Here is a 25,084-nt window from a genome sequence, read left to right as displayed (position 1 = left end):
TCCCCTGCCCCAGGTCACAACCTCCTCCTTTACCCAAATGTCCCTTTCACACCCCACACTCTCTTCTGCACCCCAATCACCTAGCCCAAGCTCCCTTCTGCACCCAAGTTTGTCCTGGACCCTGCACCCACGCCATAGAAAAGTGCAGTCCTTAACTAGAAAAGTGCAGTCCTTAACCACTTACCCTGCTCTTGAGTGGCCCCCAATCAAAATTATTGCCCACCCCATCCTTATGCCAGGGTGTAGAAGTCACAGTCTCATGTACGTGTATTTGAATCAATCAGAAATCTTGTCCAGAAGGATTTCTGCAGCACACACACTGTACACACTAAAACTTTGATAATTTGAATTAACTCCTGAAAATCTTTATCACCCTCAATGACTTTTTCAATAAATTTTCACTCTTTTGATGCTATATGAAAACATCAAACAGCATTTTTAATTACCTATAAAAATGTGGCCCAGGTCCATGTCTTTATTTTTTTTTATCTATCGTTGATTCACAATGATATGAGAAAAATATCAAAATCACAGTCTGATTGACTAGGTTCAAGTTCTCTTGTTATTTTCTCAACCTGAATGAAAATGTAACCAATAGTTCACTTTTTAAAAGGCAAAACAGTTGTTAGTTTACCAAAAGTATTTATGATTTCTTTTGTTAAACTTTAATATGATCAAAACCTAGGTAGCATTATGAATGACTTCAAATATGAGTATTCAGTTATATAGCAAGTGTGTCCCCTAGTGGCAAAATTCATTATTTAAAATAATTGTTTTGATTATTGTGTTTCTGTTATAAATGTCCTATGATGAGCTTATCTGAATTAATTATTCTCAGTTATGCCTCTAACACAGCATCACCAAGAGCTTTTTTGCATAACACCTATAGGGTTATGAAATATTTGATAACAAAGCAAAAATGAAGGATAGCTAGACCTAGATGAAGACAGACTATATATCAGTGGTACTAATGTAAAAAACAAAAACGAAGATGCCTGTATCTATGGCCTACAGAGTTTGATTATTGTTTTATAAAAGGAAAGGGACAATGACATTTATTGCTGTTTAAAATACAGGAAGGCCTCTCCATTCAGGAGGGGTTTGCAACACAAAAACAACACATTGTCTGCAAAGAGCATTTAATTCCTTGCTGTTTAACAGTCAACAAGCAAGTTTAACTTAAAAGCAGTAAATTAACAGCCAAACTGGAAAACAAAGATTGTGTAATTGACTTCAATTTCAACCTTGATCAGCCAAAACAGTTCTTTGAACTTGTTGCCTGGGAATTCTATTATCCCTCTGGGAACAGAGGCTTAACAGGGGTGGGTTCACAAAGGAACATAGTGATGTGATGTTCCAAATTCTCTGTTAGTCTTGCCATACAGTCTATCTGCTGAAAAGCTGTAGTTTGACCCCTTGCCAGTTTATCCAGTAATTCGACTTTCTGGATCACCTTTTTTCCTTTCTTAGCCTGTTGACCACTGTTTATATCACTCACTGTTTTTCTTTTGGGGTGCCATAATTAAGGCTGGGTGTTCTTTTAGTGCCCTTAATCTGGTTGTGATGGAGCTCTGAGACAGCACAAGGAGGCTGAGTCATGTGCTCAAGATGATGCAGCCCAGTGCGGCACAGCACAGCAGGGCATGACGAACTGTGGTGTAGTGAACTGTGAATAAGTGACAGAGCTGGAGAGAGACTGTTTCCTCTTCCTTGCAACCCATTTTATACACCCAGCCAGCCCCTGATTGGCTGCCTTAAGCCTTCTCCCAATTGGCTTCTTAAGCCCAGAAGATTTTAACCCCTTCTTTTCTAGAGTGGGGCAGCTGCCCCATCACAACAACATATTTAGCCTTCATTTAGTTGCTCAATCTACCCTTTTTATGTCAACCAAGATACTCTCTTCTTTTCCAGGTTGCACTGGATTTATGGGAAGATTTAAAAAATTGTAAAGAAGGGCAGAAAGAGTGGCTGATTCAGAAGATCAGTGAATCCCAATTTATCATCATTGTGTGTTCCAAAGGAATGAAATACTTTGTGGAAAAAAAGAACTGGAAGCACATGGGAACAAACAGAGATACCGAGAAAGGAGAACTCTTTCTGCTTGCCATATCTATCATTGCAGAGAAGCTGCGTCAGGCAAAGCAGAATTCAGATGATCTCTGCAAGTACATTGCAGTCTACTTTGACTACTCCTGTGAGGGTGACATTCCTGGCATTGTGGATCTAAGTACAAAGTACAAGCTCATGGATAACCTCCCTCAGCTTTACTCTCACTTACACTGCAGAGATCTGAGCCTTCAGGATTCCGAGTTGTACCCTGTAAATATTAGCAAAAGAAACTACTTCAGAAGCAAATCTGGGCGGTCTCTTTATGTTGCCATTTGCAATATGCACCAGTTCATTGATCAGGAGCCTGACTGGTTTGAGAAACAACTCATTCCTTTTCCTCAACCTCCTTTACATTACCAAGAGCCTGCGATGGAAAAATTTGACTCAGGCTTGGTTTTAAATGACTTAGTGAATAAACAGGTGACTGATGGGGACATCTACCTGAAAACAGATGTAAATATTATCCCTGCTGTAAATTCAGATTCTCATTGTATAATTGAGCACTTTAACCTTGCAGAAGATGTAGAGATTCAGGACATTCAGGATGGTAGCTCTGTTCTTCAGCCATTGCTGCATGTTGTAAAAGCTGCCAATCTTCCAGATATGCCACGGGATTCTGGAATTTATGATTCTTCTGTACCTTCATCTGAGTTATCTCTACCTTTGATGGAAGGACTATTGACAGACCAAACTGAAACTTCTTCTATTTCAGAGAGTGTCTCTTCATCTTCAGGATTAGGTAAGATGCAGTAGTTTTTTTCAATTTTATTAATACAGAATATTCACATGTTGCTGTCATACCATCAGCAACATAAAACTAAGCATTGAGTATATAATATACTATGGAATAAGGGACTATATAAGCAGATAGAGATAAAGCTAGTTAAAATACAGAGCTGGTCAAACTTTTTTTTGGTTGGTGGTAAAAAATATTCATCAGTTTTCTTAAATTTTGACCATACTCTAAACTTACTGAAAAATGTAAAAAGTCATGAAACCTATTGAAATTTTGCAATTTGCATGTAGCTCTAATAGGATATAAAATGGTGCCTTCCACTTCCATTAGTACACACACAAGATATTAAGCTTTTTATAACATATGCTACATAAACACGACTTGCTGCTGTCTTATTGACCAGGGTCTATTGAATGTGCATTAAGAACTGGGGAAAAACAGTATTCGGCAATTGTATTTATTGTCACTGAAGTTTAATCTACTGTCTTTCATCTCTTCCATAAGCAAATGACCAGGCAAGCTTTATATTTAGAGGATCATAAAGCATCCAGCTTGAATGATTTTCTATTTGTTCAATGTATGGTGTGCTTTTTAAGTCTTGTCTTTAAAAAATTTAATTTACTTTGGTAGGTATTAAAATTTAGACTTTTAGTCACATATACTGTTTGCTATGAGGTGGATATGGCAAAGACAGTAGATGTGGAAGAGTTGAGTAGCAAGTCAGTAGGAGAAAACATGTGAAATCTGAAATGCCAAAAGTGGGTAAAATATAGATTCTGACTTGAGAGATATCCCTGTGGGTGCTCCATAGTAGGAATCAGTGCACCCCTGCTCCACTGATCAGAGTCTTTCAGAGCAGTGTCTGTGGGGCCATGCAGGCATGGTGTGTGCCCAACCAACATGCCTTGCGAATGCATGTGTGTGGCCCCCTTTCCTTTCAGTTCCTTCTCTGCCACCCCACCAGGCAGAGACAGATCTCTGCAACATTCCTCACAGAAATTTCTATCATTCATTCTTTCCTCACAGTTTAGATAAATAATTGCTCTCCCCTGTTCTTGAGATAGGTAGTCTCAGTTTCTTAACCCCTTTAAGATAATGCATTGTGATATTAACTGGTTGTGTTCTTTCCACCATAGAACTGACCATTGCACAAATAAAACAGGATTCAAAAAATAACATTTTTTTTCTTCCCTAGGAGAAGAAGAACCCCCTGTGCTCACTGCTACAAAATCCCTAGTCCCTGGAATATTTAAAGCAGAACTTCATTGCCACATCCATACTGATGAACTCCAGGCAGTTGCACCTTCATAGCATGTTCCAAGATTGTTAAGCATCGCCACTTTATCAATAGGCTCTATTTGTGTGTTACCCACCACATCACTCCAAATGCTAAACCTACTTGAAGGAACAAGTGCTTCCTTGAAGGATATCTTCTGTTCCTAATGGAATTTGTGGCCAGTAGCTCTTTACCTGAAGAGCTCTATAAACTCATTTCTGGTCTCAAAATGTAGCATTGAAAAGCAAAGAAGATACACTTTTAAATTACCAGCTTAAATTGCATGATGAAATTATGCTCTTCACAGATCCCACAATTAAAAATCATTTCTAATGATTGTATTAGAAATACTTGTTATTGAACATACAATAACTAATCACATTCGGTTTAGATTATCAAGAATCTCAAAGGCACAATGTGTTTTGCAGCAGAAATTCTGGTTTTAAATGATGAAATACTTGATGGTATCAATATTTTAGTAGATGATCAGTGAGATTTTTTGTTTCGGGAGTCATCATCATAAAATGCCAAAGGCCAGACTATGTAATAGCGTGGGGATGATCTGCAAGCATTGAAACAACTACAGATGATTTTTATAGATAGTGCCTTGGATTGTACTGAAAGCAAAATTCTTAGTTGTCCCATTCTTTGGATGTTTAAAAATACTTAAGTCAAGTGAGGTAGAATCATTTTAAAGTAAATCCTGCCCCATCATCTGTGGGTGTGAGGAACCCTGACTCAGTGTGGTTTGTGCAGTTCCACTGCAGAAGGGAGCAAAGACTAGATGCCTGGACACTAAGCATGAGGTTTGCACTTGCTGTGTTCAGCAAAGATGAGCTCTAAGGCAGGTGAATGAACAGGTCATAGCCTATTACTTCATTCAGTATTAAAGATTTAGGTGACTTCCTGGCTCCATTTAAATCAATGGCAAAATTCTCACTGATGCCAAAGAGGTCAGGATTTCACTCTTGACCCTTAACAGCCATTTTCAAAGCTGGGTTGATAAATCAGTTGCAAACTAACTTTAGTGTTTCCTTACTTAAAAATTTGCTGAACAGTTTGCCTGGTCTTGAAGTTATAATACTCTGTGGAGATACTACAGTCAGATTAATTTTAGTCAAATATATTTTTGCCAACAAGTAATGGATCTAAGCCTAATTGGGGGCGGGGGGAAAGAATATAGGTCATTATAGGCTTTGTGTACAGACTGAAGAAAATAGCAGACCACCTTGGATTTTCATTTTTTTAATTAAATGGAAGGATATAATGTTTAACTTACTTAATTATTTGACAGAGTTAGGCACTCCGATTTTGAAATTCAGAAAAAACTGTATACTTATTATGAGGGATAGATGAGGGGAATTACTACTGAGTTTGCAAGAATTTTGTGTTTTGCCTTGAGGTTATGAGCAAAAAGTCTTACAAAAGTTTTTAAAAAACAAGTATGTTGATATACATTTTAGAGATTAGTTTTCTACTATTTTCATATGTAGTAAAATCTAAACAGAATGTAAATGGAAATAATCCCTTTTGTTACCATGAGACTCTACAAATGTATTGAAATGGGATCATTTTGAACGTGCTTTTAAGATAAGTTTTCTCTGATGGTGAAAAAATAGTGAAAAGCCAAGGATGCAAGACATAGGTTGATGACAGTTGATAAATTTAGTGTCAATATTTTGGACGTGTATATTAACAGTAGACAGTGCTTGATATCTGATTTTTATGGTAGCATAATTTAGAAGTTAAATATGAAAATAAAAAGTCATAAGATATGTTCCTGTTACTTATCAATTTTTTTGTAATATTTAGTATGGTTTTTCATACCAGTTCACTGTGCTTCTCTTAGCAGATTAATAGTACCAAATCTAAGATGTCTGCCTAATTATTTTTATTTCTCTTCATTATCACATTTAGGAGATAAACTGTTAGAATATATTACAGTCTAACAACTGTAAAAAACATAGTGGGCTATAAGTTCTGTATAGGAAGATGGATTCTATTAATTTTTGAAGTAAGATCCCTTGAGTTTAATAATTGTAACTATTCTCTCTGTGCATGTGCCAAAGGTCTCCCAATGATACATGATTCTATATGTCAAGTGAAGTCTAATCATATCTTCCAGAAAATGTGCAATAGGCTGACTGCATGGCTGCTTCTACACGGGCATGATAATGAGCAGCCCAGAAAATGGCCGTGCAATTTGGAGTCTGGAAGAAGCTCTTTTTGAAGCTCAAAATTTTGAGGAACAGGGGTCTACACTGCTGTTTTGGAGTCTGGAAGAGCTTTGTCTGGACTCCGAATCATGTGGCAGTATGCTAATGAGGCGTGGAAAATTTACATCCACTCATCATCAGCATTTTCTGGGCTGCTTATTACCATGCTCCTTCCAGAGAAAGAGGCATGTGTAGAAACAGCCCATGAATTTGATACAGAAGAAGTGGAAATGATCGAAGTTTTATATAGCTGCTTTTTCATCCAAATGTAATTCCATGCATTTGTCCAATGTATTCTGCAAACTGTTTCCTCTAAGTAAGGATTATTCAGGTAAGTCTGTTTTGGAATGAACTCATATATATATTGGTCCTGTCTACTCTAAAAAATTATGTATGCCCAATAAGGTATGTGTTAAGTATTACTTGTTCAGTTGGAGAATTAAATTGCTTGTACGTTTACTAGTATAAGCACACACAATAGCTGTTCATGCTAACCACCCTAAATGTGTTTGTTTTGCATTCACGGCGATGTCCTCTTACATCTTTTCATTTGCAATGTCTCTAAACATCTAGCCCAAAATTTCTGTAACAGTGCATCCTGGGAGATTTTGAAAAGCTTCTTTTACACTGTCATACAGCTGAACCAGTGAACCATTTCAGCTTCTGTACATGACATTGGCAAAAAAAAAATTAATAAAGTAAATTCATCAAGAATGAGTTAAACCTTAAACAGTTATTAAGCCTGATGAGAGTAGCAATTGCTAACTGGTCATTGGACCACTTAAAACCTTTTTAGATGGCTTGGGGCATTTGTTTGTGGATGCAAAACATTCTATGGTTTAATTTTTCAAATGGTGTTACCAGATTTGCCCGTTACTCTGGGGTATGCTCATTTATATGGTTACGAGGGGAGAGGTTAATCATTCTATCAGTGTCCTGCTTGTGTTCCTAAGGAGCTTTATTCCTCACTTCTGCAAGGGGAAGCCAAAACAGCACTTCGGAGGAAGAGTGAGCCAGAGCAGAAGAAAAAAGAGAGAAGCAACCAGGTTTTTATTTCTGGGTAGTGAATATATATTTAACAGTTACAATAGTAAATAAACTGATTACAAATGTGAGGGCTAGCAAACCATATAGCTAATTACATAAGGCAAGGTTAGGAGACTGTGTCTAGGGAGAGATTTCACCACTCCATGGAACCTGCATTGATCAGGGGTCTCAGATGGTGATGGTAGCTGTGGGGTCCTGCCACCAGCACAATCAGGCAGCAAATGAAGAATTCTCAATGGAACTGATGTAGAGTTTACATCCACACATCAAAACAGTTTCATGCACAAGGGTAGGTGTTTTTGTAGGAAAAGGAGGTCTTCTGTCGACATAATTCAGGGAGCGTCCACGCATTTAAAGCATTCTGTTGACAGATTATTGGCAGAACTCCGCATTTTCCTCAACAATATTACCTCTCAAAAATTTGAGGCATAACAATCTCTGGACAAAACAAAAAGTAGTCAAGTAGCACTTTTTAAAGACTAGCAAAATAGTTTATAAACTATTATAAACTATTTTGCTAGTCTTTAAAGTGCTACTTGACTTTTTTTTTTTTTATAGTGTATAGACGAGCGTGGCTTCCAATCTCTGGGCAGAGTACTGTCGACAAGAGTGCAGCCTAGACACTTCTGTCGACAGAGAGGGCTTCCAGTTGCTGGGCAGCCCAGTTTGCAGAGCTGCCATTCTGCTTTCTGGCACCAGAGGGCTGTGCAGTCTGTCAGAATCTCCACAGAACCTCTGTCAACAGATTGCATCTACACACAACTTGCTCTGTTGACAGAGAACTTCCAGGCTGCACTGACCTCTGGTGCCAGAAAGTAGAACAGCAGCTCTGCAAAGAGGGCTGCTTGGCAACCGGAAGCCTTCTGTCGATGGAAGTGGCTCCGCTGCACTTTTGTTGTCGACAGTGCAGAGATTGTTATGCCTCAAATTTTTGAGGGGTAATACTGTCGAGGCAAATGCAGAATTCTGTTGAGACTCAGTCAACAGAATGCTCTGTGTGGATGCTCGACAGAAGGTCCCTTCTGTCAACAAAATTATGTAGTGTAGACCCATCCTTTGTGTGCAGTTCCCGCCTGAATTGATAGAAGGCCCCTTATGTTGACAAAACTCTCTAGTGTAGACACAGCCCATATGTTTTGCTGTCAGTGCAAGAAATCTTCTAATGTTCCATATTCCTCCATGAAGATGCTGAGATTCTAGAATTATAAGAAGGGAACATCCTGTCACAATCATGCTTTTTTTTTTTTTTTTGTCATTTTCAGGATTTCAGTATTTTTGCCTCTAGAAAAAACATAGCTAGACAATGGCCTTTTTGTTTTGTTTTCTGTCAAGCTGTGTCTACACTTGCATTCCTCTTTTGAAAGGGGCATGAAAATGAAGGAAATTGAAAATGCAAATGAGGCACTGATTTACATATCTGATGCCTCATTTTCATATTCTTTTCAAAGAGCTTCTTTTGAAAGAAAAAAGCAGTGTAGACAGGGCTCTTTTGAAAGTAAACCCCATCTTTGAAAGAACCCTTCTTCCTTTTGTGTTTCAGGAAGAAACTGATTTTTTTCTTTCGAAAGGTGGATATGCAAATGAGGCACCAGATATGTAAAGCAGTGCCTCATTTGTATTTTCAAATTCCTTCATTTTCATGCCTCTTTTGAAAGAGGAGTGCAAGTGTAGACACAGCTTAGTTGTTTTCTTTAAGAATGAAATGGCAGTGAAAGCTTCCCTGGCAATGAGAACTGGCACAAGTTAGAGTTTTTCCATTATATCTTGGTTTTCCTGTCCCTAAAATGAAACAAAAACCAGAAGTCTAACTTTTTTTTTTAATTTATACACACACACACACACATTACATATAAAATTTGGTTATTCTGAACATATAAATGATCAGACATTAATTATTTCTTAAGTTTTGGGAGCAAAGATTAAGTCATATGCCATTTATATGGTAATTTGCTAGAAATTATTTGATTTCACCTACAGTAAGACCTCATTATCACAAGATATTCATGTTCTGCATGCTTGAACAAACATGCTAATAAATGTTTAAGATTTGTTAGTACTCTGTACATTTTAAAGGATAAATTCAGTTAAAACTAAAGTTGAAAAATGTAAATTATATTGAGTATGCCTTTTTTGTAGGATAATAATGCTATGGACTGTGATTTTATCTCTTCATCTATGAAATAAAAATGTCATGTCACTTTGCCCTGCTCCAGGAATGGGGAAGTCCCAATTACCCCTGCTTAGCCGCCAAAATCTCCAGTTGTCCCAGAACATCTTTACCTTGTTAAAGTAAAAATCTTCAATACTTAAAAGTTGAAGATAATGTACATTTAGTTTATTATAAAAATAAATAGCAGCAGAAATAATGCACTCTCTAGTCACTATTTTCATATTTTATTAATTTAAACGCTCAATTTTTGAGTGAGGACGGAGCTGGCTCATGATTTGCAGGTTTTTGCAGCATTTAGAACTGACTGGCATGCCAAGAAACCAAGCAACCTTTTTTCAGGCCTTGCTGTGGGATAGTTCACAGGGGATGTTGCTTATATGTAGACAGGCCTTCCAATGGGGAGTAACCAGTGAGGAGAGTAGGGGACGTTGGGAAGACAGAAGTTGTCCTGGGGCCTGACTGTTCAAAAGTCAGTGCTGGAGCTCTGGGCACCTCTGAGAGGGGTGGGGCCGATGTGGCATGCTTTGGTTGGCATTGAGGGTTAGCTGTCCCAGGCCCTCGCCTTCTGCCTGAGGTCCTGCCTCTTCTAGGAGCATGGAGAGCCAGCCCCAGCACCTTGCCCTGGGGCCCTTCAAGTCTAATGGACAATCAGATTGGAGGGAGGGAGTGTATAGTATGTATTCATATTATTTATTGATTGGCAGCATGCAAATAGATCTACTGTATTTGGAAAGAGAATGACACATGAGGCAGGGAAATTTACTGCATAATTATCTGTAGAATAGGTAATTTTATCCCACAAGGGAAGCATACACCTGTAAAACTTTGTGAAAACTTTTGAGTGTTAATAATTCCAGTTTAAAAATGTGGTTATCACTCTTGCAATCTGCTTGGCAGTTTGGCCGTAATCTGTCTACAGAAGTTTTGCTAGAAGATATCTTTGAACAAAAACGTCTATTGAGAAATCGCTGTAATCTAGACACAGCCCTAGTGATGGCTAGCAGGATGCACATTAAGCATAGGATGGGCACAAGCCTTCACCCTAATATACCTGCCCCACACTGGTGAGTGGGATTGGTATACTGTGCATAGAGCAAGTTCTGTGCCACCTCTGCAGCACTCATCTCAGCGGAGGGGGCATTCTAGGAGAGGTTGACATGTGCAGCCAAGGCATGAGTACAGAGCAAGGGTGGAGTTGGACCAGACCTGCATCCTGGTAATTTTGAGTTCCAGCAGAAGCCATTGAAGCAGGAATGCAAGTTTGGGCAGCCTGCACTTTTGCTTCAGTGTGTGCTTGGTATTAAACCAACTCCCAGTCTTCCTGCAATACAGTCCTTCTCTGAACTTCTCATGCCTGTGTTAGTGCACTGATTTCAGTGCATTTACACCAGCGTAAAACTAGTATTAGGGAGAGAGGAATTAATCCATTGTTCTTTAATTATCAGCTCTGAACTTGTGTGTGGTTCCCATAAAAAAGATATCTTAACCAGCAACGGGGAAGCCGGCTGCCCTTTACTATCGCATTTGCAAACTAGCAAAGATGTGGGTAGGTGTTAATTAAAAAGGAAACCATTGTCTCTTCACAGGATAACTTTTGGGTAACACATAGCTAATAAAAGTTAAATGAAACCAGAAAAATACAACATAGTAAGAATGCATTCATAAACTTTTAGCCACATGCTTTGGCTGACCTTAATACGTGACAAGTACAGGAATATTTGTTTGGAGAATGCTAACCTGTTTAATAAATAGCATATTTTGCTTTTAACAAAACATATGAAATGTTATTTAAAACATGAGTATATTAAATACTGCTAAATGTTGTCATTTTAAACTAAAATGGCTTAAATCCTTGTCATTTAACTTCATTATCAGTTTTAAATTAATATACATTCAATTCAAATACATATATGTACATATATGTGCAACATTTAAGAGGCATAACTCAAATCAGAACAAGTCAGGACATATAAAAATCAAGAACAACAAGAAGTCTTGTGGCACGTTATAGACTAACATATTTTGGAGCATAAACTTTCATAGGCAAAGACCCGCTTCATCAGATGCATCAGGTGCCACAAGACTTCTTGTTGTCGAAGCTACAGACTAACACACCTACCTCTCTGATACTTGTCACCAAGAAAAATCAAGATTTAACAAGCTTCATTAATTGCCTGTGCTACAATGTAGTGAATACGGTTCCAGATCTTACTTTTGATTGACAAAGACAATATAGCTCCAGTCTATCTAAGGAAAAGTATGTTGCTCTCTCTCTCTAACTGCAGTATTTGAAATCAGCAGTTCTGGATGTACTGATTATTGAATAGTTCAGTCTTCCGAGGACTGCAAGCAGCACCTTTTCTGTTTAAGCCCGAGGGCCTATGACTGTGATATGCTCCCTCCCACACTGCATGCTGGAGTTTCTTCTGTGATAACTTGCCCAGACAGGTTCAAGACACAATTTCCTCTTTAACATGTTTGCCTGTTTAATGTGAGGCTTGGATTGATGTTTATTTGAGTGAGGGTGAATGTACATGTTAGTATAAATTTTACAGGAGTTCTAGAATTTATTTGGGTCCATTTTGCCTTTTCCTTAGTATTTTCAGTTAATCTTTCATTAAGGCACTCACACACTTTTGGCTATGAATGCATAATAAATAAATGCAAAAAGGATTATTGATATTTCTGGCCCGTAAACACAGATGGATATATGTAATGGTTATTCATGGCTTGGAACTGTTCTCAACCAAGCAATTTAATTTCTGGGTCCCATTTTACAATCAAAAATGTTTCTCATAAGACAAGAGGGTTATGCAATAATCCCCAGAACAATAATGCTCTGCCTGTCATGATCTGTTTTGCCTGAATAGCTGACAACTACCACACCTATTTGAAAGACTATATTTTATTTTTACAGTTGTTAGCAAAATTCCAGTCTCCAATAGATGGCTTTTCTAATGGATGGCTTTTCTAATCAGTGGATTTCTTTCTTCGGGGTCATTGTTTAATGATTTTCAAAAGGGGGAATTTTAGGCATTTTCTTTGTTACTACCATTCAAAACATCTTTGAACCACTTTCTTCTTCTTTTTATTCTACTAATTTAAATCTCTTGTGTTTTTTCCATTTTCTGTCCTTTGTCCATGTTCCCTGTTGTTTTTAATTATATCTGGCATTTATTGAGATTTAAAAGTGCTGACTGGACATTAACTTATTCTTGTCTGATTTCACCTACATATTAGAATATCAGATAATGAACAAGTAATGGAAAATAGATAAATGGAAGCCTGTTGCAGATATTAATGCATAATAGAGTCAATCAGCTTTCAATATTCAAAAATAATTGCAAGTTAGACTAATAAAATATGGTCAGGCTACTTGCATGACATCTTTAGTTCAGATAGACCATCTCCCATTGCACCTATGTATTTACAGTGCTTATATGATCTGAGTATTTGTTTTTTGTACATATAAAGTAAATGGGAATTCTTCAATTGTTTACTCATCTCCATTTCAATATATATGTGCGCATGCTGCATACATGATTGCCAGAAGGCTTTTTCCCCTAGCCGTACCCTGCACTATCTAGCATGGCACTGCAGCCAGCCACTACCGCAGTACCAAGGTGCCAGCTTCCTCAGCACCACTGGTAACACAAATGGCACACCACCTCCCATGCAGCACTGGGGGAAGCCCAGGATGATGAGTCATCTTTCCTTCTCAAAGTGACACTGATCTCTGGCATCACTGGGATCCCAGCACCGCTCCAGGAGTGCTGACCCCAACCTGTTGCAAGTGTCATGGTCTCCACTGTGGCAGGGACCAATGCAGTGGACTTTCTGGACTCAGTAGGCTTCCCATCAGGCTCCAGAGGGTCCCTCTAGCATGGCCTTGTCCCTCATAAAGTCAATAGCAAACACCCCCAAGGTGATAAAACACTGGTACTTTGTCTCTCAGAACTTATATGAGCACTTATACACACACGCAGAACCCCAAGACGGGACATTGGCAGTAGACACTGCTAACCATAAGGAGAGGAAAGGGCAGCTGGGATCCACTCCCAAGGCCAAAAACATAAAGAAGCTGGACCTCTTTTTTTGACCCGGGGGCTCCAGCTTTGCATCACCAGTCATCACACAGTGTGCAGCTGGTATGGCTATAAGTCCTGGGGTTCCCTGTCCAAGTTTCTTGAATCATTGCCACTGGTTTTCCATTGAGAGTTCACTGCAGATCTAGATGAGGATACCATGGACAGTGGCCATGACTGTAGCTATGTGCAGAAGCTCATAGCTCCAGGTGTCTGGTCTTCTGCCTGAGATCCAGAATATCATTCAATATCTCCCTTTTGACTGCGTGAGCCTGTCCTGCTTGCTGAACAGACAGGTACACAGCTGCACAGCCTGAAGGATTCTGGGGTTGCACTTAAACCCCTAGGGATCCATACCCCTGCTCTGCAAAGGAAGCTTCCAAGCCCCAGCGTCCCCCAGGTTTCTACTTGGGGACTATGAGACAGAACTTGACCAGAAGGTGGGCAGAAATAATAGGAGGAGACAGTTCAGATCTTCTGACCAGGACCATGGCTCCTCCCAGCAGCCCCATGGCCCTCAAATGAACTTTAGAAGGTACACCTGAGATGGTGACCAATCTACCAAATCATTCCGCACCCTTTACAAACCATCTATCCTACTCCCACTGGCTTTGCACACAGATTACCTCAGATTGCTGGGTCTTGAGCACAGTAGGTGAGAGACAGTCTAGCCAATTCTATTTCCTCCTGCTCCCCCACCAACCTTCCCCATCCCTCTTGCGGGACCCTTCTCATGAGCAACTCCTTTTGCAGGAGATGTAATCACTTCTCATATTGGGGTTGGTAGAGAAGAATCCTCAAGAGTTCAGGCATAGGGGGTTCTATTCCTGCTACTTCCTTATCCCCAATGCCAAGGGGATGCTCAGTCCCATTTTACATGTGCAAAACCTCCATGCCTTCATAAGAAGGCTCTAGTTACATATAGTGTCCCTAGCCACTATTATTCCCTCCATGGATCTAGGGGACTGTTACACTGCCCTTGACTTGAAGGACATGTACATCCATATATCAATCATTCCAGCACATGCAAGTTTGCTAAGATTTGTGGTCAGTGGCCTGCCTTATCAGTTTATTGTGCTATGATTCAGCCTCTCAGCAGCCCCATGTGTATTCACAAAGTATTTCTATTGGTGGCGGCAGCCTTCCTGTGCAAGCACTGGATATAGCTCTTCACATATTTGGATAAGTGGCTTATCAAGAGCACCTCCCAAATGGTTCTTCAAGGGTTCCAAGCCATCAGATGTCTCATACAGACCTGCCAGTGCTTCCTGGCTATCATGGCAAGAAAACACATGAGGCTTCTGGGATGTAGTGCAGCATGCCAGTCTGCTCTGGGTTTACAGGCCCAGCTGGGATCCTATATACAGGCTGATCATCCTCCCTCCCATACTCCTTGAATCCCTCAATTGGTTGCTTCAACCACAGGTGGCCTGTGAAGGAGTGCCCTTTGCCAAACCACAGTCTGCCTCTGACATGGGCTGAGGAGCTCACCTGGGCAACATCAGGACTCATGGCCTACAGTCACAATCAGAACTACTGGTGCACATCTGTGTCAGGGAGCACAGGGCGTTTTGCCTGGCTTTCCAAGCTTTCCCCCTTCAGTTGCAGGGCAAGTGTGTTTCAGGACTGTCAGACAACACTGCAGTGAAGTTCTATATAGACAGTGTGGTGCTGCTCCTCTCCTATATGCCAAAAAGCCCTTTAACTGAATTCTGTTGGTGGATATGTTGAGCTTTTCACCTCGGCCACTAGTTCAATAGCCACTAATAGTCAGTCAGGCTATGACTGCATGGTGGGCACTGTTGGGATACTGTGGTATTCTGAAATAGCTGCCCGCCTCTCTGTAATCAAGATAATGGGTGCAACACTCCAGCATCCCTGTACACCTCGTTGCATAAGGAGTACAGGGATGCCTTTATTTTGGCATATGGTGCCATTTAGACAGTGCCACATGCTGAAATAGCCTATTTTGAAATCTAATGGAAATAAGCTATGCAATCTACACTATGCAAATTGCATAGTATGGCAAGGTATCCCTGAGTCTGGGCAGGGTCCCCTGCCTCTCCCTTCAGCTAGAGGAAGACGCTGCATCTGCCTCTGATGATCTGGACCAGCTAGTCACTCCTTTCCCTTCTTTCCCACAGACAGGGCTTAAGTCTTGCTGGGGTGAGGTGAGCCAAGATACCCTCCTGCTGAGATACTCCTTCCTTTTGCTGTCTTTTGGTGGGGGGTGGTGTTGCATTCTGTTCTGTTCTGTTCTTTTCACTCCTCTCCTCTCCTTTTCTTCTCTCCTCACTGGGATTACTTTTTAAACCCTTGCAGCCCTCTGGCAGTGAAACCAGTTGGGCCTAGTTAATTAACTGCCACCACTCCTGATTGCCTCCACCTGGAAGCTTAACTGGGTCTTACTCTTCTTCCCCAGCCCAGGCTGCATTCTGAGCTGCCTTTCACCGTTTCATCTGGGCCTGCTGGCCTGAACCTGTTACAGAGGATTATTTCAAGCTTAGGGCACTGTGAAGACATAGTCTTAGTGCAGACATGAGCCCACCTGTGGAAGACAGAAAGGATAATCTCCATGTGGATGTCTTCATGACATGGAGCAACAGAAAGTGACACCAAGTCTGCTCTTTTCAGAATCATGGCCATGGCTCCATAGTGGACAAGTTTCATGTCTCATGGTGAAGTCATCTATGTAGGTATTCCTGCCCTTCCTGTTAATACACAAATTTCTCAAGATCAGGCAAGACAAAGCATCAGTCATTTTTATAGCACTGGAATGGCCCTGGCAGCACTGGTTCACAACACTACTGCCCTATCAGGGGACAGATCGATGGCCCTCTCTATTTTGCTGGACCTCCTCATGCAGGCCCAGAGCCAACAGAATTGGCCCAACTTAAGAGGTGTTTATTGCTTAGTCCCTATTCAGGACGTATCTAGGGTAGCATGTCTCATGTCTCACTACACGATCACTCAACAGGGGTGGGATGACAACACCTTTGCATGATGCTTCTGCATTTAGAAACGAGGTAAATGCCATCTCCTCCAAGAATACTGCTTGAGAGTCACCTATTGGGATAGTCATGAGCAAGCACTTAAAGAAGAAAAAATGATTACCTATCTCTCATAACTTTTGGTCTTCAAGAAGTATTGCTCATATCCATTCCAAGTCCTGCTTGCCTGTCTTCTGTCAGAGTATTCCAGCAAGACAGAACTGAATGGATGGCAGATCAGCAAGGACCTATATACAATGCCATGAACAGCCACTCCAGGGGTTCCCACCTGATCTGATGGTTCATGCTGCTAGAGCAAAAACCTTCCTTTAGTCATGCATGCAGTACATGAACACACCTATTGGGATGGTCATGAGCAACACATGTTGAAGGACAACAGGAAATCTAGGTAACTTTTTTTTCATGCACAAAAAAACACAGAGCACAATCTAGGGTCTAGACAGACGATTCCACCACACTTGGTAATATCCAATAGCTAGGTGGTTTTCTATAACTGGATGTAACTAGAGTTAAAAGTTCTCACTTGTGAGTGTGTGGAAGGCCCTGAATGTACCAAAATTAGTGTCATTTGCATGATAAGACGAATAGGGAGCAAAGGGCTACACCTCATATATGTTATACATAGTATCACTCCATGGGGGTCTTCTGGAGTAGAAAGTTTTTCAGTGATAGAAAAGAAAGGCCATGATTTTATGTTCCTGCCAGCTACAGATAGATACCCTTACTTAGTATTACTGAAGCAGCTACAAAGACTCTTCTGATTCATTACTGGGATTTGGGCTGTTCATTGGACATAAATTTGTCCATAATGTAGTGCTGTGTAATTAGCCTTAATGCCGCTGCAAAGGGGCTTAAGCAGGGGTCTTTCACCTGGGGGGTCAGTCCTCTAAATTACTGCTCCAGGTGCAGAGGGAACAACAATCTTCTGGGGGTCACTATTCCCTGCTGCAAGCATGTGCCTGGGGGAGAACTTCAAAAGTAGCAGGGACTGGAGAGGGTTAGCAAACTTTGTCTTCTCTGTAAATTTGGCTTGTCCTTTTTTACCCTCTGTTTTGAATAATTTGTCAATGTCCATTTACTTGCAAGGTTTGCTAGATTGTAACCTGCAAGGTAGGGTGAAGTGGGGTGGAGAAGCAGGCATGATGTATTTTAGTACAGATAACAGGAACTTAACTATATGTAATATAACACAGAAAGATTGTCACTAGAGGTGAGCCTCAAACTGGTCTACTTTCCCAGACTTAGGCGGTATTTAGAAGTGCTGAGCCGTTCATATCCCATTCTGGTATATGGCTAAAATGATGAAGTTCAGATATAAGTGTAAGGAAATGGAGACAGGAGAGCAGCTGAGCTGGGGTAAGGGATCAATTAATTCTTTACCTGAAGTAACCCGGGAGCGCGCGGGGGGCTGTGCTAGGGACATCTGGAGATGCGCGGTCTAGTTGGTTAATTCATCTGTCATTATCCAGAGAATCTGTGTAGGAAATAGACAGGAAGAGAGAGGGAGAAACTGGAGGACAGGGAGAAAAAAGGGAAAACAAAGAATGAGCAAGGGGGAGACGGCAGAGACTGAAAAAAAGGGGGGGAGAGGAGATCTAAAGTAAGAAGGGGAGTGGGAAAAGAAAGGAGTAGAGAGAGGGGGCGTGAATCTGTGTGTGCGGGGCGGGGGGTGCTGAGCACAGGAGCCAAGGGGCGGGCTCTCTCCTCCAACTACGGGCAGGGCTGCGCCGGGGAACGCCCGCCTGCCGTGGGAAGTTCTCGGGCTCCCCCGGCAAGGGGAATGTCGGTGCCCGGCCGCTCCTGAGAGAGCCTCGGCTGCTGCTTCGAGTTCCGGGCGCCCAGCACCGCCTCCCCCTCCCTAGCGGAGTGCCGAGGGGGCGGCCCCAGCCTAGCGGCTCTCTGCTCCCCCCCCGCAGGGGCTGCGACCTCTGCGTCGCGAGCTGGAGTTGGAGCCGCCGCCGCCGCCTCACCCGCCCTGCCCGGGCGGCAGCTCCCAGCCGGCGCCGCCAGGGCAGGGCACCCTGGAGGAGCGGGAAGGTACGAGGTGAGGTGCCAGCGGCGCCTGCTTTCCGCCGAGTTCTCACCGGCGTCGGGAGGCTGCGCTGGGAGCGGAGCTGTGCTGGGGGCCCGGGCGGGGACTGGCCACATCCGCTTCTTGCGGGCGGCGGAGAAAGCCCCCAGCAGGGCGCTGTCTCCTCTAGCACCGCCCGGCGGAGGGGAGGCTGCGGAGGCACCTAGCGGCGCGGGGAGGTTCCCACCGCCTTGGCCGAGGCGGCCCTGTGGGATCCCTAACCAGCCACTTTTCCCCGCCAGCGGCCGGCGTGACGGGGACTGTGACCGTGTACCTGGTGTGGCCCCACCGGCGGTGGCTGTGTGTGCAGGGTCAGGGGCTGAGGGGGGGAACCGCAACGGCTCCTGCAGGAGTCACAGCTCAGGCAGGGCGTGGAGGTCTGAGAGCAGCTACATCAGGCTCCCTTGGTCAGAGCATTACAGGGACACTGGTTGGAGGTGGCCTTGTCAGTCTGCATCCTCACAACAAAGCAGTCTTGTAGCACTGTAGCCCCCAAAAGCTTATGCTCCAGAAATGCTGTTAGCCTGTAAGGTGCCACAGGCCTTCCTGCTGTGTTTGTGGAGACCTGCGAACAGGGCTACCCCACAGTGACTTATTAGGTGTTGTGCTTTTGTGGGACAGACCCACTTCTTCAGATCTGGGTCTATCCCATGAAAGCTCAGCACCTAATAAATCATTTGGTTAGTCTTCACAGTGCTACAAGGCTGCTTTTCTATCCTTGTGTTACCCTGGAGAAAGGCAGTGGGGAAGTGACTTGCTGGGGGCTAGCTGGTGAGTCAGTGGCAAATCCAGGATTATATAGGAGTGACATGGTTCTTCACAGCAGTGCTAGTCCATTAACTGCTTATTTCAGGCTCCTGCACGCAGGCTGTTTACGTCAAAGATGTTCAAGGGAGTTAGCAGTCCAAATCCCAGGGTGCCTTGCTGCCTCAAACGCCTTTGAAAATTTCAGTCTGTATAATTTTGCAGAGTAATTTTTGCTCATGCAAGTAGTCCCAGTGGTGCCAGCTTCCCTGCATGTTTAGACAGGCTTGTGCTGGCAGGACTCAGGCTAGCACACTGAAAGTAGCAGGGTGGACTTTGCAGCCCCAGTGGAGGATTGAGAGAATGTGACCTGTCAAGGAGGTGTCTGTTTACACTGTGGGGGGAGAAGAGGGGCTGTGATCAGAGGTGCAGGAGCAGGAGAGAGGCAGTAAGGGTTGGGCCCACGCCCACACTGGCTGGCAGCAGCAGGAAACAGAGTGACCAGGCCCTGGCTCACTCTGCTTTCCTGTCTCCCAGCTGTGTTGCTTGAAAGAGGGAGCATGGGGGAAGCTGTGAAACATCCACCCTGTATTCACTGGCTGTGGGAAGTGGAGCCACGCATCGGGGAGCCTTCAGAGCAGAGTTGGCTGAGGTTGGGTTGCTCTGCACCCCACTGTCATCAGTGAGTGGGGAGGGGGGCCTAGGTCCAACCCCTGCTGCTGATGCCAGCTACCACCCCATAATCCTTCAGGCCACATCACTCATGGGAGTAGATTAGGGGGAAGGAGTGGAATGGGAGTTAGGAGGGGGGCAAAACAGGCAAGAAGAGGTGGGGCAAGGTAGGGGTGGGGGCTTAGAGGAAGGAGTGGAGTGGGGGCAGGGAGGAGCCAGGGGTGGGGTTGCCCCATGCCCTGCAGTCCCCTAGGGATGGACCTGCTGGGCATAGCCTGTAGGGGAGCTGGTCAGGTGATGGGGCTGCTGCACGTGCTGCCCCTGGAGCTGGGGTGCCCTGTGCAGGTGCATATTTTGCATATTGGTAGGGATGGCCCTGGCCTTGGTCCTGGGAACACCAGTGTGCCTGTGTGGGCTGGGAGGCTTGCTCACAGCTGCAGTGTAGATATACTCAGTGAGGTCAGAAAGTCACTCTGTGTAAGTATCTGCAGAACTGGGGGTTTATGCTGGTGTAAGTGGGAGAAGAATCAACCTTAGGGAACTTCTGATTCTCAGTCTTCTACCTGTGTCACTTTACAATATTGCCTCAAACTTTGTAAAACTGACATACGAAGGAGATGAAAAGACCCACTGTGTTTGTGTATACTTACATGGGATTCTGAAACTAATCCCAGCATATTATGTATAGACATCAAAAGAGAGCTAGTGGTAATTAACCTGTAATAGCCACATGAATTAACTTCAATGTTTTTAAAGTTCTTTGAAGAGGAAAATCCACATGCACAGTAAGCGTGAAAGGTTGCTAAATTCTTGGGCTACGTCTATATTAGAAGCATTTCTCTACAGAAGTTACTGTCGGAAGAGGTATTCTGGTGAAACTTCTGTCGACAGATCCTGCCTACACATAAAAGCAATCTGATCTTTTGATCTGCTCTGTCAACAGATCCCCCAGAGCATCTACACAGCTTTTTTTTGTCAACAGTTTTTGTCTGCAGAATGCATTTTGTGTGTACACACTCCATGAGTTTTGTCTAAAAATCCCCAGTTTTGTCTATAAAACTCTCTAGATGCAGCCTTACTCTCTGCCAATGGCATTCCATGGAATGCTGGCACTTCACCTTTGTTAGGGCTATGGATCTAATATGTGTGAGGTGCTACTTTACCTCCAAATAATTTGGTTTTATGAGGTGATATGCTTATTTTTCCTCCATACTACTAAGAATTTGTGAATGTGTATAAGCATGCTTTTATATTTGAATGTAGATGTCTTCTTTTGTATGCATAGGGTCATATGCAGTAAAAAAGGTGGAGAACATTCTTTGATCTTTAAACAGTTGCTACAGAATTGAGCTATTTAGGACCCCAACTCCGCAGCTTGTGTAGATGTCTACTTGCATGAAATTGTAGTAACTGTTAATGGCTATGGATAGCAAACTCACTGCAGAGACCATAAAACTAGATACTGTGTGGGGGAGTGGGTAAGTATGGAACAGTGAACTGCTTCATATCTGATAGACTCTGCAGTAGTGTGTGGAAATGTATAGAACACATTCAGGTTTCATGTAATCTGAGAGGAAGACAGCCACCACTGCTTAGCTATCCTTATAAATGTTTGTATTTTATTGGTTTCTGTAGTTTACTTCAGGTCATGAGCAGAAATCCCCATTCATTTCCAGGGGGAGTTGTGCTTTAAAAATCAGTGACACAACAAAAGCCTCTGACTTTCCAAGGTATCATATGTGCTGTGGTATTTTGGCCTCACTCCCCACACACTTCCTCAAACCTTAATTCCGTTTTTAGATTTTGCAGTTGTTCTCCCTGGGATCACTGTTGTGCTGTTAGTTGGCTTGGCTGTATTCCAAGTTTGAGGTTTCAGTTTGAGCATAAAATCTGGCATGAGGTGTTTTGTAGGGATTTCCTTGCTTTTTCACTTTCTCATTCGGTCAGTTATGGAAATGAATGGACCGTAAGTAGGATCTACTATAGAATCTTAGGGCTATGAACACACAAGTTGAGAACCGACCAGTCAACACACATCTCCCCTGGAACTGAAACTACACAGTCAGCCAGCAGCAGCAGAGACAAGACAAAAAAAAAAAAAAGGGGGCAGCAAATGCAATATAGTACTGTTACATGTAAATTACTAAAAACAGGGAGAAGCACTTTTCTTCTGCATTGTAGTTTCAAACTTGTATTAGTTTTGAAAGAACGACTAAAACATCTTGTTCAGAATTACAAACAACTTCAAATCCTGAAGTATGTATAACTTGGAGGTTCTACTGTGTTTTGTTTTGCCATTCATGAGTTGAAGTGAATGGAAGCTGCAGATGCTCGCAAACTTTTTGCTTAAATTGGAAAGCTAATTCTAGTTTTCCAGATAGGAATATTAATGCTTTAGCAGTGCTTGTTTTTGCATAAAGATGGGTTCAAACCAGGATATTTAAGCTATGTGAAAATCTGCAGAAACTTTGAAGCTCTGATTCTCATCTATATTTTTAACTTGTATTTAATGAGCGAGTAAAATGTTGTATGTAGTGAGTGACTAACATCAGTACCATCATACGCTACACATCTTTCAAACACAGGCATTTAAGTACATTTTGCATCTATGTTTCTGAAGATATTATGAACCTGATTTTTATACATCTTCTTTGAAGCAATACTTAGTGCAACCGCAGTCAATTTATTCAGATCTTTTTAGGTACTCTTTTTTTTTGAAGATATAAGTTGTTTAAGATGTGCATGTGATATATAATCACACATGCACACAAGTGCTATTTTTGTAAAACAACGACAACAAGAAAGAGGAGCTGATACTCGGCTGGCTCCCCTCACTCCCCCCACAGCCAATCCTTTGGCTGGGCCTGCTGAGGTGCTGTTATTCAGTACTGGCCAAAAAAAAAAAAAAGCACTGTATATGCACAGTTTAATAAACAGTGCAGATGTTAACCTGTTTGCTGTGAACCAGCTGTTTCCTATGTGGTACTAGGATTCCATAAAACTTAGCTGGTTCTAAGGAGTTTTAAGAACCATACTATATACAGCATTGTCTGAAATGGGGTTCATACACCTAGTTTCTGCTCAGTGATGTAACATTGTTAGACCTTTAGTGACATCAAAGATACTCAATTCAGAGTTTTGAAACCACATGCTCATCTGAATTTGCTCCATTGAGACCAGTTATTTCAAGGTCTGAGATATTTTGTGTGTTTTGTACAAGATCTCTCTCTCTCTCACACATATTCTGCACACACCTAGGTGTGAATGAGAAATTTTAACTGGTTGTTGGGTGTCATTCCAAGTCCTCAGCTTATCTGGCTTGATATTCAATAATAGTAAATTTGCTGTCTGTATTTTAAGTTCCTAGAATTTTCTGTTAGCTTCAAGAAGTGTGTAATTATTTTGAGTACTACATGTGACAACATCAGCTCCATTAATACAAACACTATACTAAATGTGCTTAGAAACCTTTTGAAGTTTTCTATTTGCACTGAATTCTATTGCCAGCAGTTTAAATTCAGTTAAATGTCACATTTTTCCATAACAATTATGCCATATGAATTGCCATTTTTCACTTATAATACATAAGGATAATTGACAAAGGAACCTCCTAATAGGAGACTTCAAAGACTTTTGTGGGCTTAAGTCAATTCCTTTAACATTATTTAACTTTTAACCATAATCAAAGAGACCTAGAAAATTAAACACTAAAAACTAGTTTGAAATAATCTTGGCAAAAGTGAGACTGTCCTGCTTTGCCTTGCAGCTATTTTTATTCATAGCAGGGATTCTGGCTGAAAGATTAGTTCTTGTGAATCCATATGGTTTTTTGTGTTGATGATGATGATGATGATGATGAAAACACATCCCTCAAGTTTTAAATGGTGTTTTGGAATTCTAATTGATTGACTTCAATGAAAGTCTGTGACAAGCAAGTGCTAAAACACTGCGAGTCTAAAAGTTTGAACTGGTAGAGTATATAGAATAATTACATCATACTATGTTAATAAACGAATCTACTCTAATAATCTGTGACTAACATATCTCATATACAAAACAAGAGAAATGTAGCACTTTAAAGGCTAACAGAATGACTTATTTGGTGGTGATGAAGTGAGTCAGTCCCACAAAAGCTCATCACTGAATAAATCATTGTTAGTTTTTAAAGGGCTATATTTCTGCTGTTTTGTTTTGTTGGAGGACAGACTAACATGGCTAACTCTGTTATATTTCATACACAGTCACTGAGATAATCGTAGCTCCATTGTAGCTATTATAGAGTAAACATATCTACAAAATGTGTGATATTGGGTTAAAGTAGTGCACAGGAGCTTCCTGTAGGTGGTGAGCTTGAAACCATGGAAATGTGAATGATGTCTTCGAATTTCCCTGAAGGTCTCAGAGGAATGATTTTTTTTAACTGAAATAGTAATTCTGGCATAGCTTATTCCCCTTTTTTAGTATGGGAATACCTAATTGGTATAACTTCACCCACATTAGGCTGTATACTACATTAATGATAGTGGTATAGCTAAACAGGAACAATTTTTGTGGGTTAAAAATTCTTTTGGCTTCCATGATGCTGAAGGTTGTGTAAACTCTGCAAAGTTGGGTGGTGAGAAATCTGGATTTGAATGGCTTTCTGTCATGCCAAGGCCTCTGTTGGAAGGAATTTCTATTGAATTTTACTACAACAATGGAACAGCTCCATGGTTGGTCAGCAAACTAATGGTCATTGCTTGCAAATGTAATTTGTTTTGGGCCACATGGTGCTTTAGTGTCAGTGTTATCTTTGGAGTCTAACTGGCTTCAGACTTGCTAAATAAACGGTACAAAGTAATTTAGCTGAAACACTTAATTCCACGTTTCCTCCTCTGAGAAACTGTAGGGCTTATAAGTAAGAAACAATGTAATTATTGGACATGGTTTATTCTGTTTCAGCAGTTA

General features: G+C 41.7%; 2 protein-coding genes and 1 long non-coding RNA gene across 7 annotated transcripts in view; 2 read left to right on the top strand and 1 right to left on the bottom strand.

The window, feature by feature from the left end:
* The window catches only part of IL17RD (interleukin 17 receptor D), an 85,128-nt gene extending 78,994 nt beyond the window's left edge, over positions 1-6,134 (top strand). The window contains exons 12-13 of the mRNA XM_075005297.1: positions 1,912-2,848; positions 4,041-6,134. Of these exons, the coding sequence (XP_074861398.1) occupies positions 1,912-2,848; positions 4,041-4,156 (1,053 nt within the window). The 3' untranslated portion in view covers positions 4,157-6,134. The remainder of the gene's footprint in view (positions 1-1,911; positions 2,849-4,040) is intronic.
* A 571-nt stretch (positions 6,135-6,705) lies between these two features.
* On the bottom strand, positions 6,706-18,825 carry LOC142019080 (uncharacterized). Its single transcript, XR_012646984.1, has 4 exons — positions 18,735-18,825; positions 18,031-18,160; positions 16,188-16,350; positions 6,706-8,580 (listed from the first exon to the last, which is right to left on the bottom strand). It is a non-coding gene; the product is annotated as an uncharacterized LOC142019080 (long non-coding RNA).
* The window catches only part of ARHGEF3 (Rho guanine nucleotide exchange factor 3), a 272,374-nt gene continuing 265,682 nt past the window's right edge, over positions 18,393-25,084 (top strand). For 3 of the 5 annotated variants that reach the window (XM_075005463.1, XM_075005461.1, XM_075005460.1), the window contains exon 1: positions 18,393-18,694. The gene's annotated coding sequence lies outside the window, so the exon portion shown is untranslated. The remainder of the gene's footprint in view (positions 18,695-25,084) is intronic. The other 2 variants (XM_075005462.1, XM_075005459.1) reach the window with 1 other exon arrangement.

The sequence above is a fragment of the Carettochelys insculpta genome, chromosome 11 (genome assembly GCF_033958435.1).
Source record: "Carettochelys insculpta isolate YL-2023 chromosome 11, ASM3395843v1, whole genome shotgun sequence".
Classification (NCBI taxonomy): Eukaryota; Metazoa; Chordata; order Testudines; family Carettochelyidae; genus Carettochelys; species Carettochelys insculpta.
Note: the sequence above shows the minus strand (reverse complement) of the source record. Positions and strands in the feature narration are given on the sequence as shown.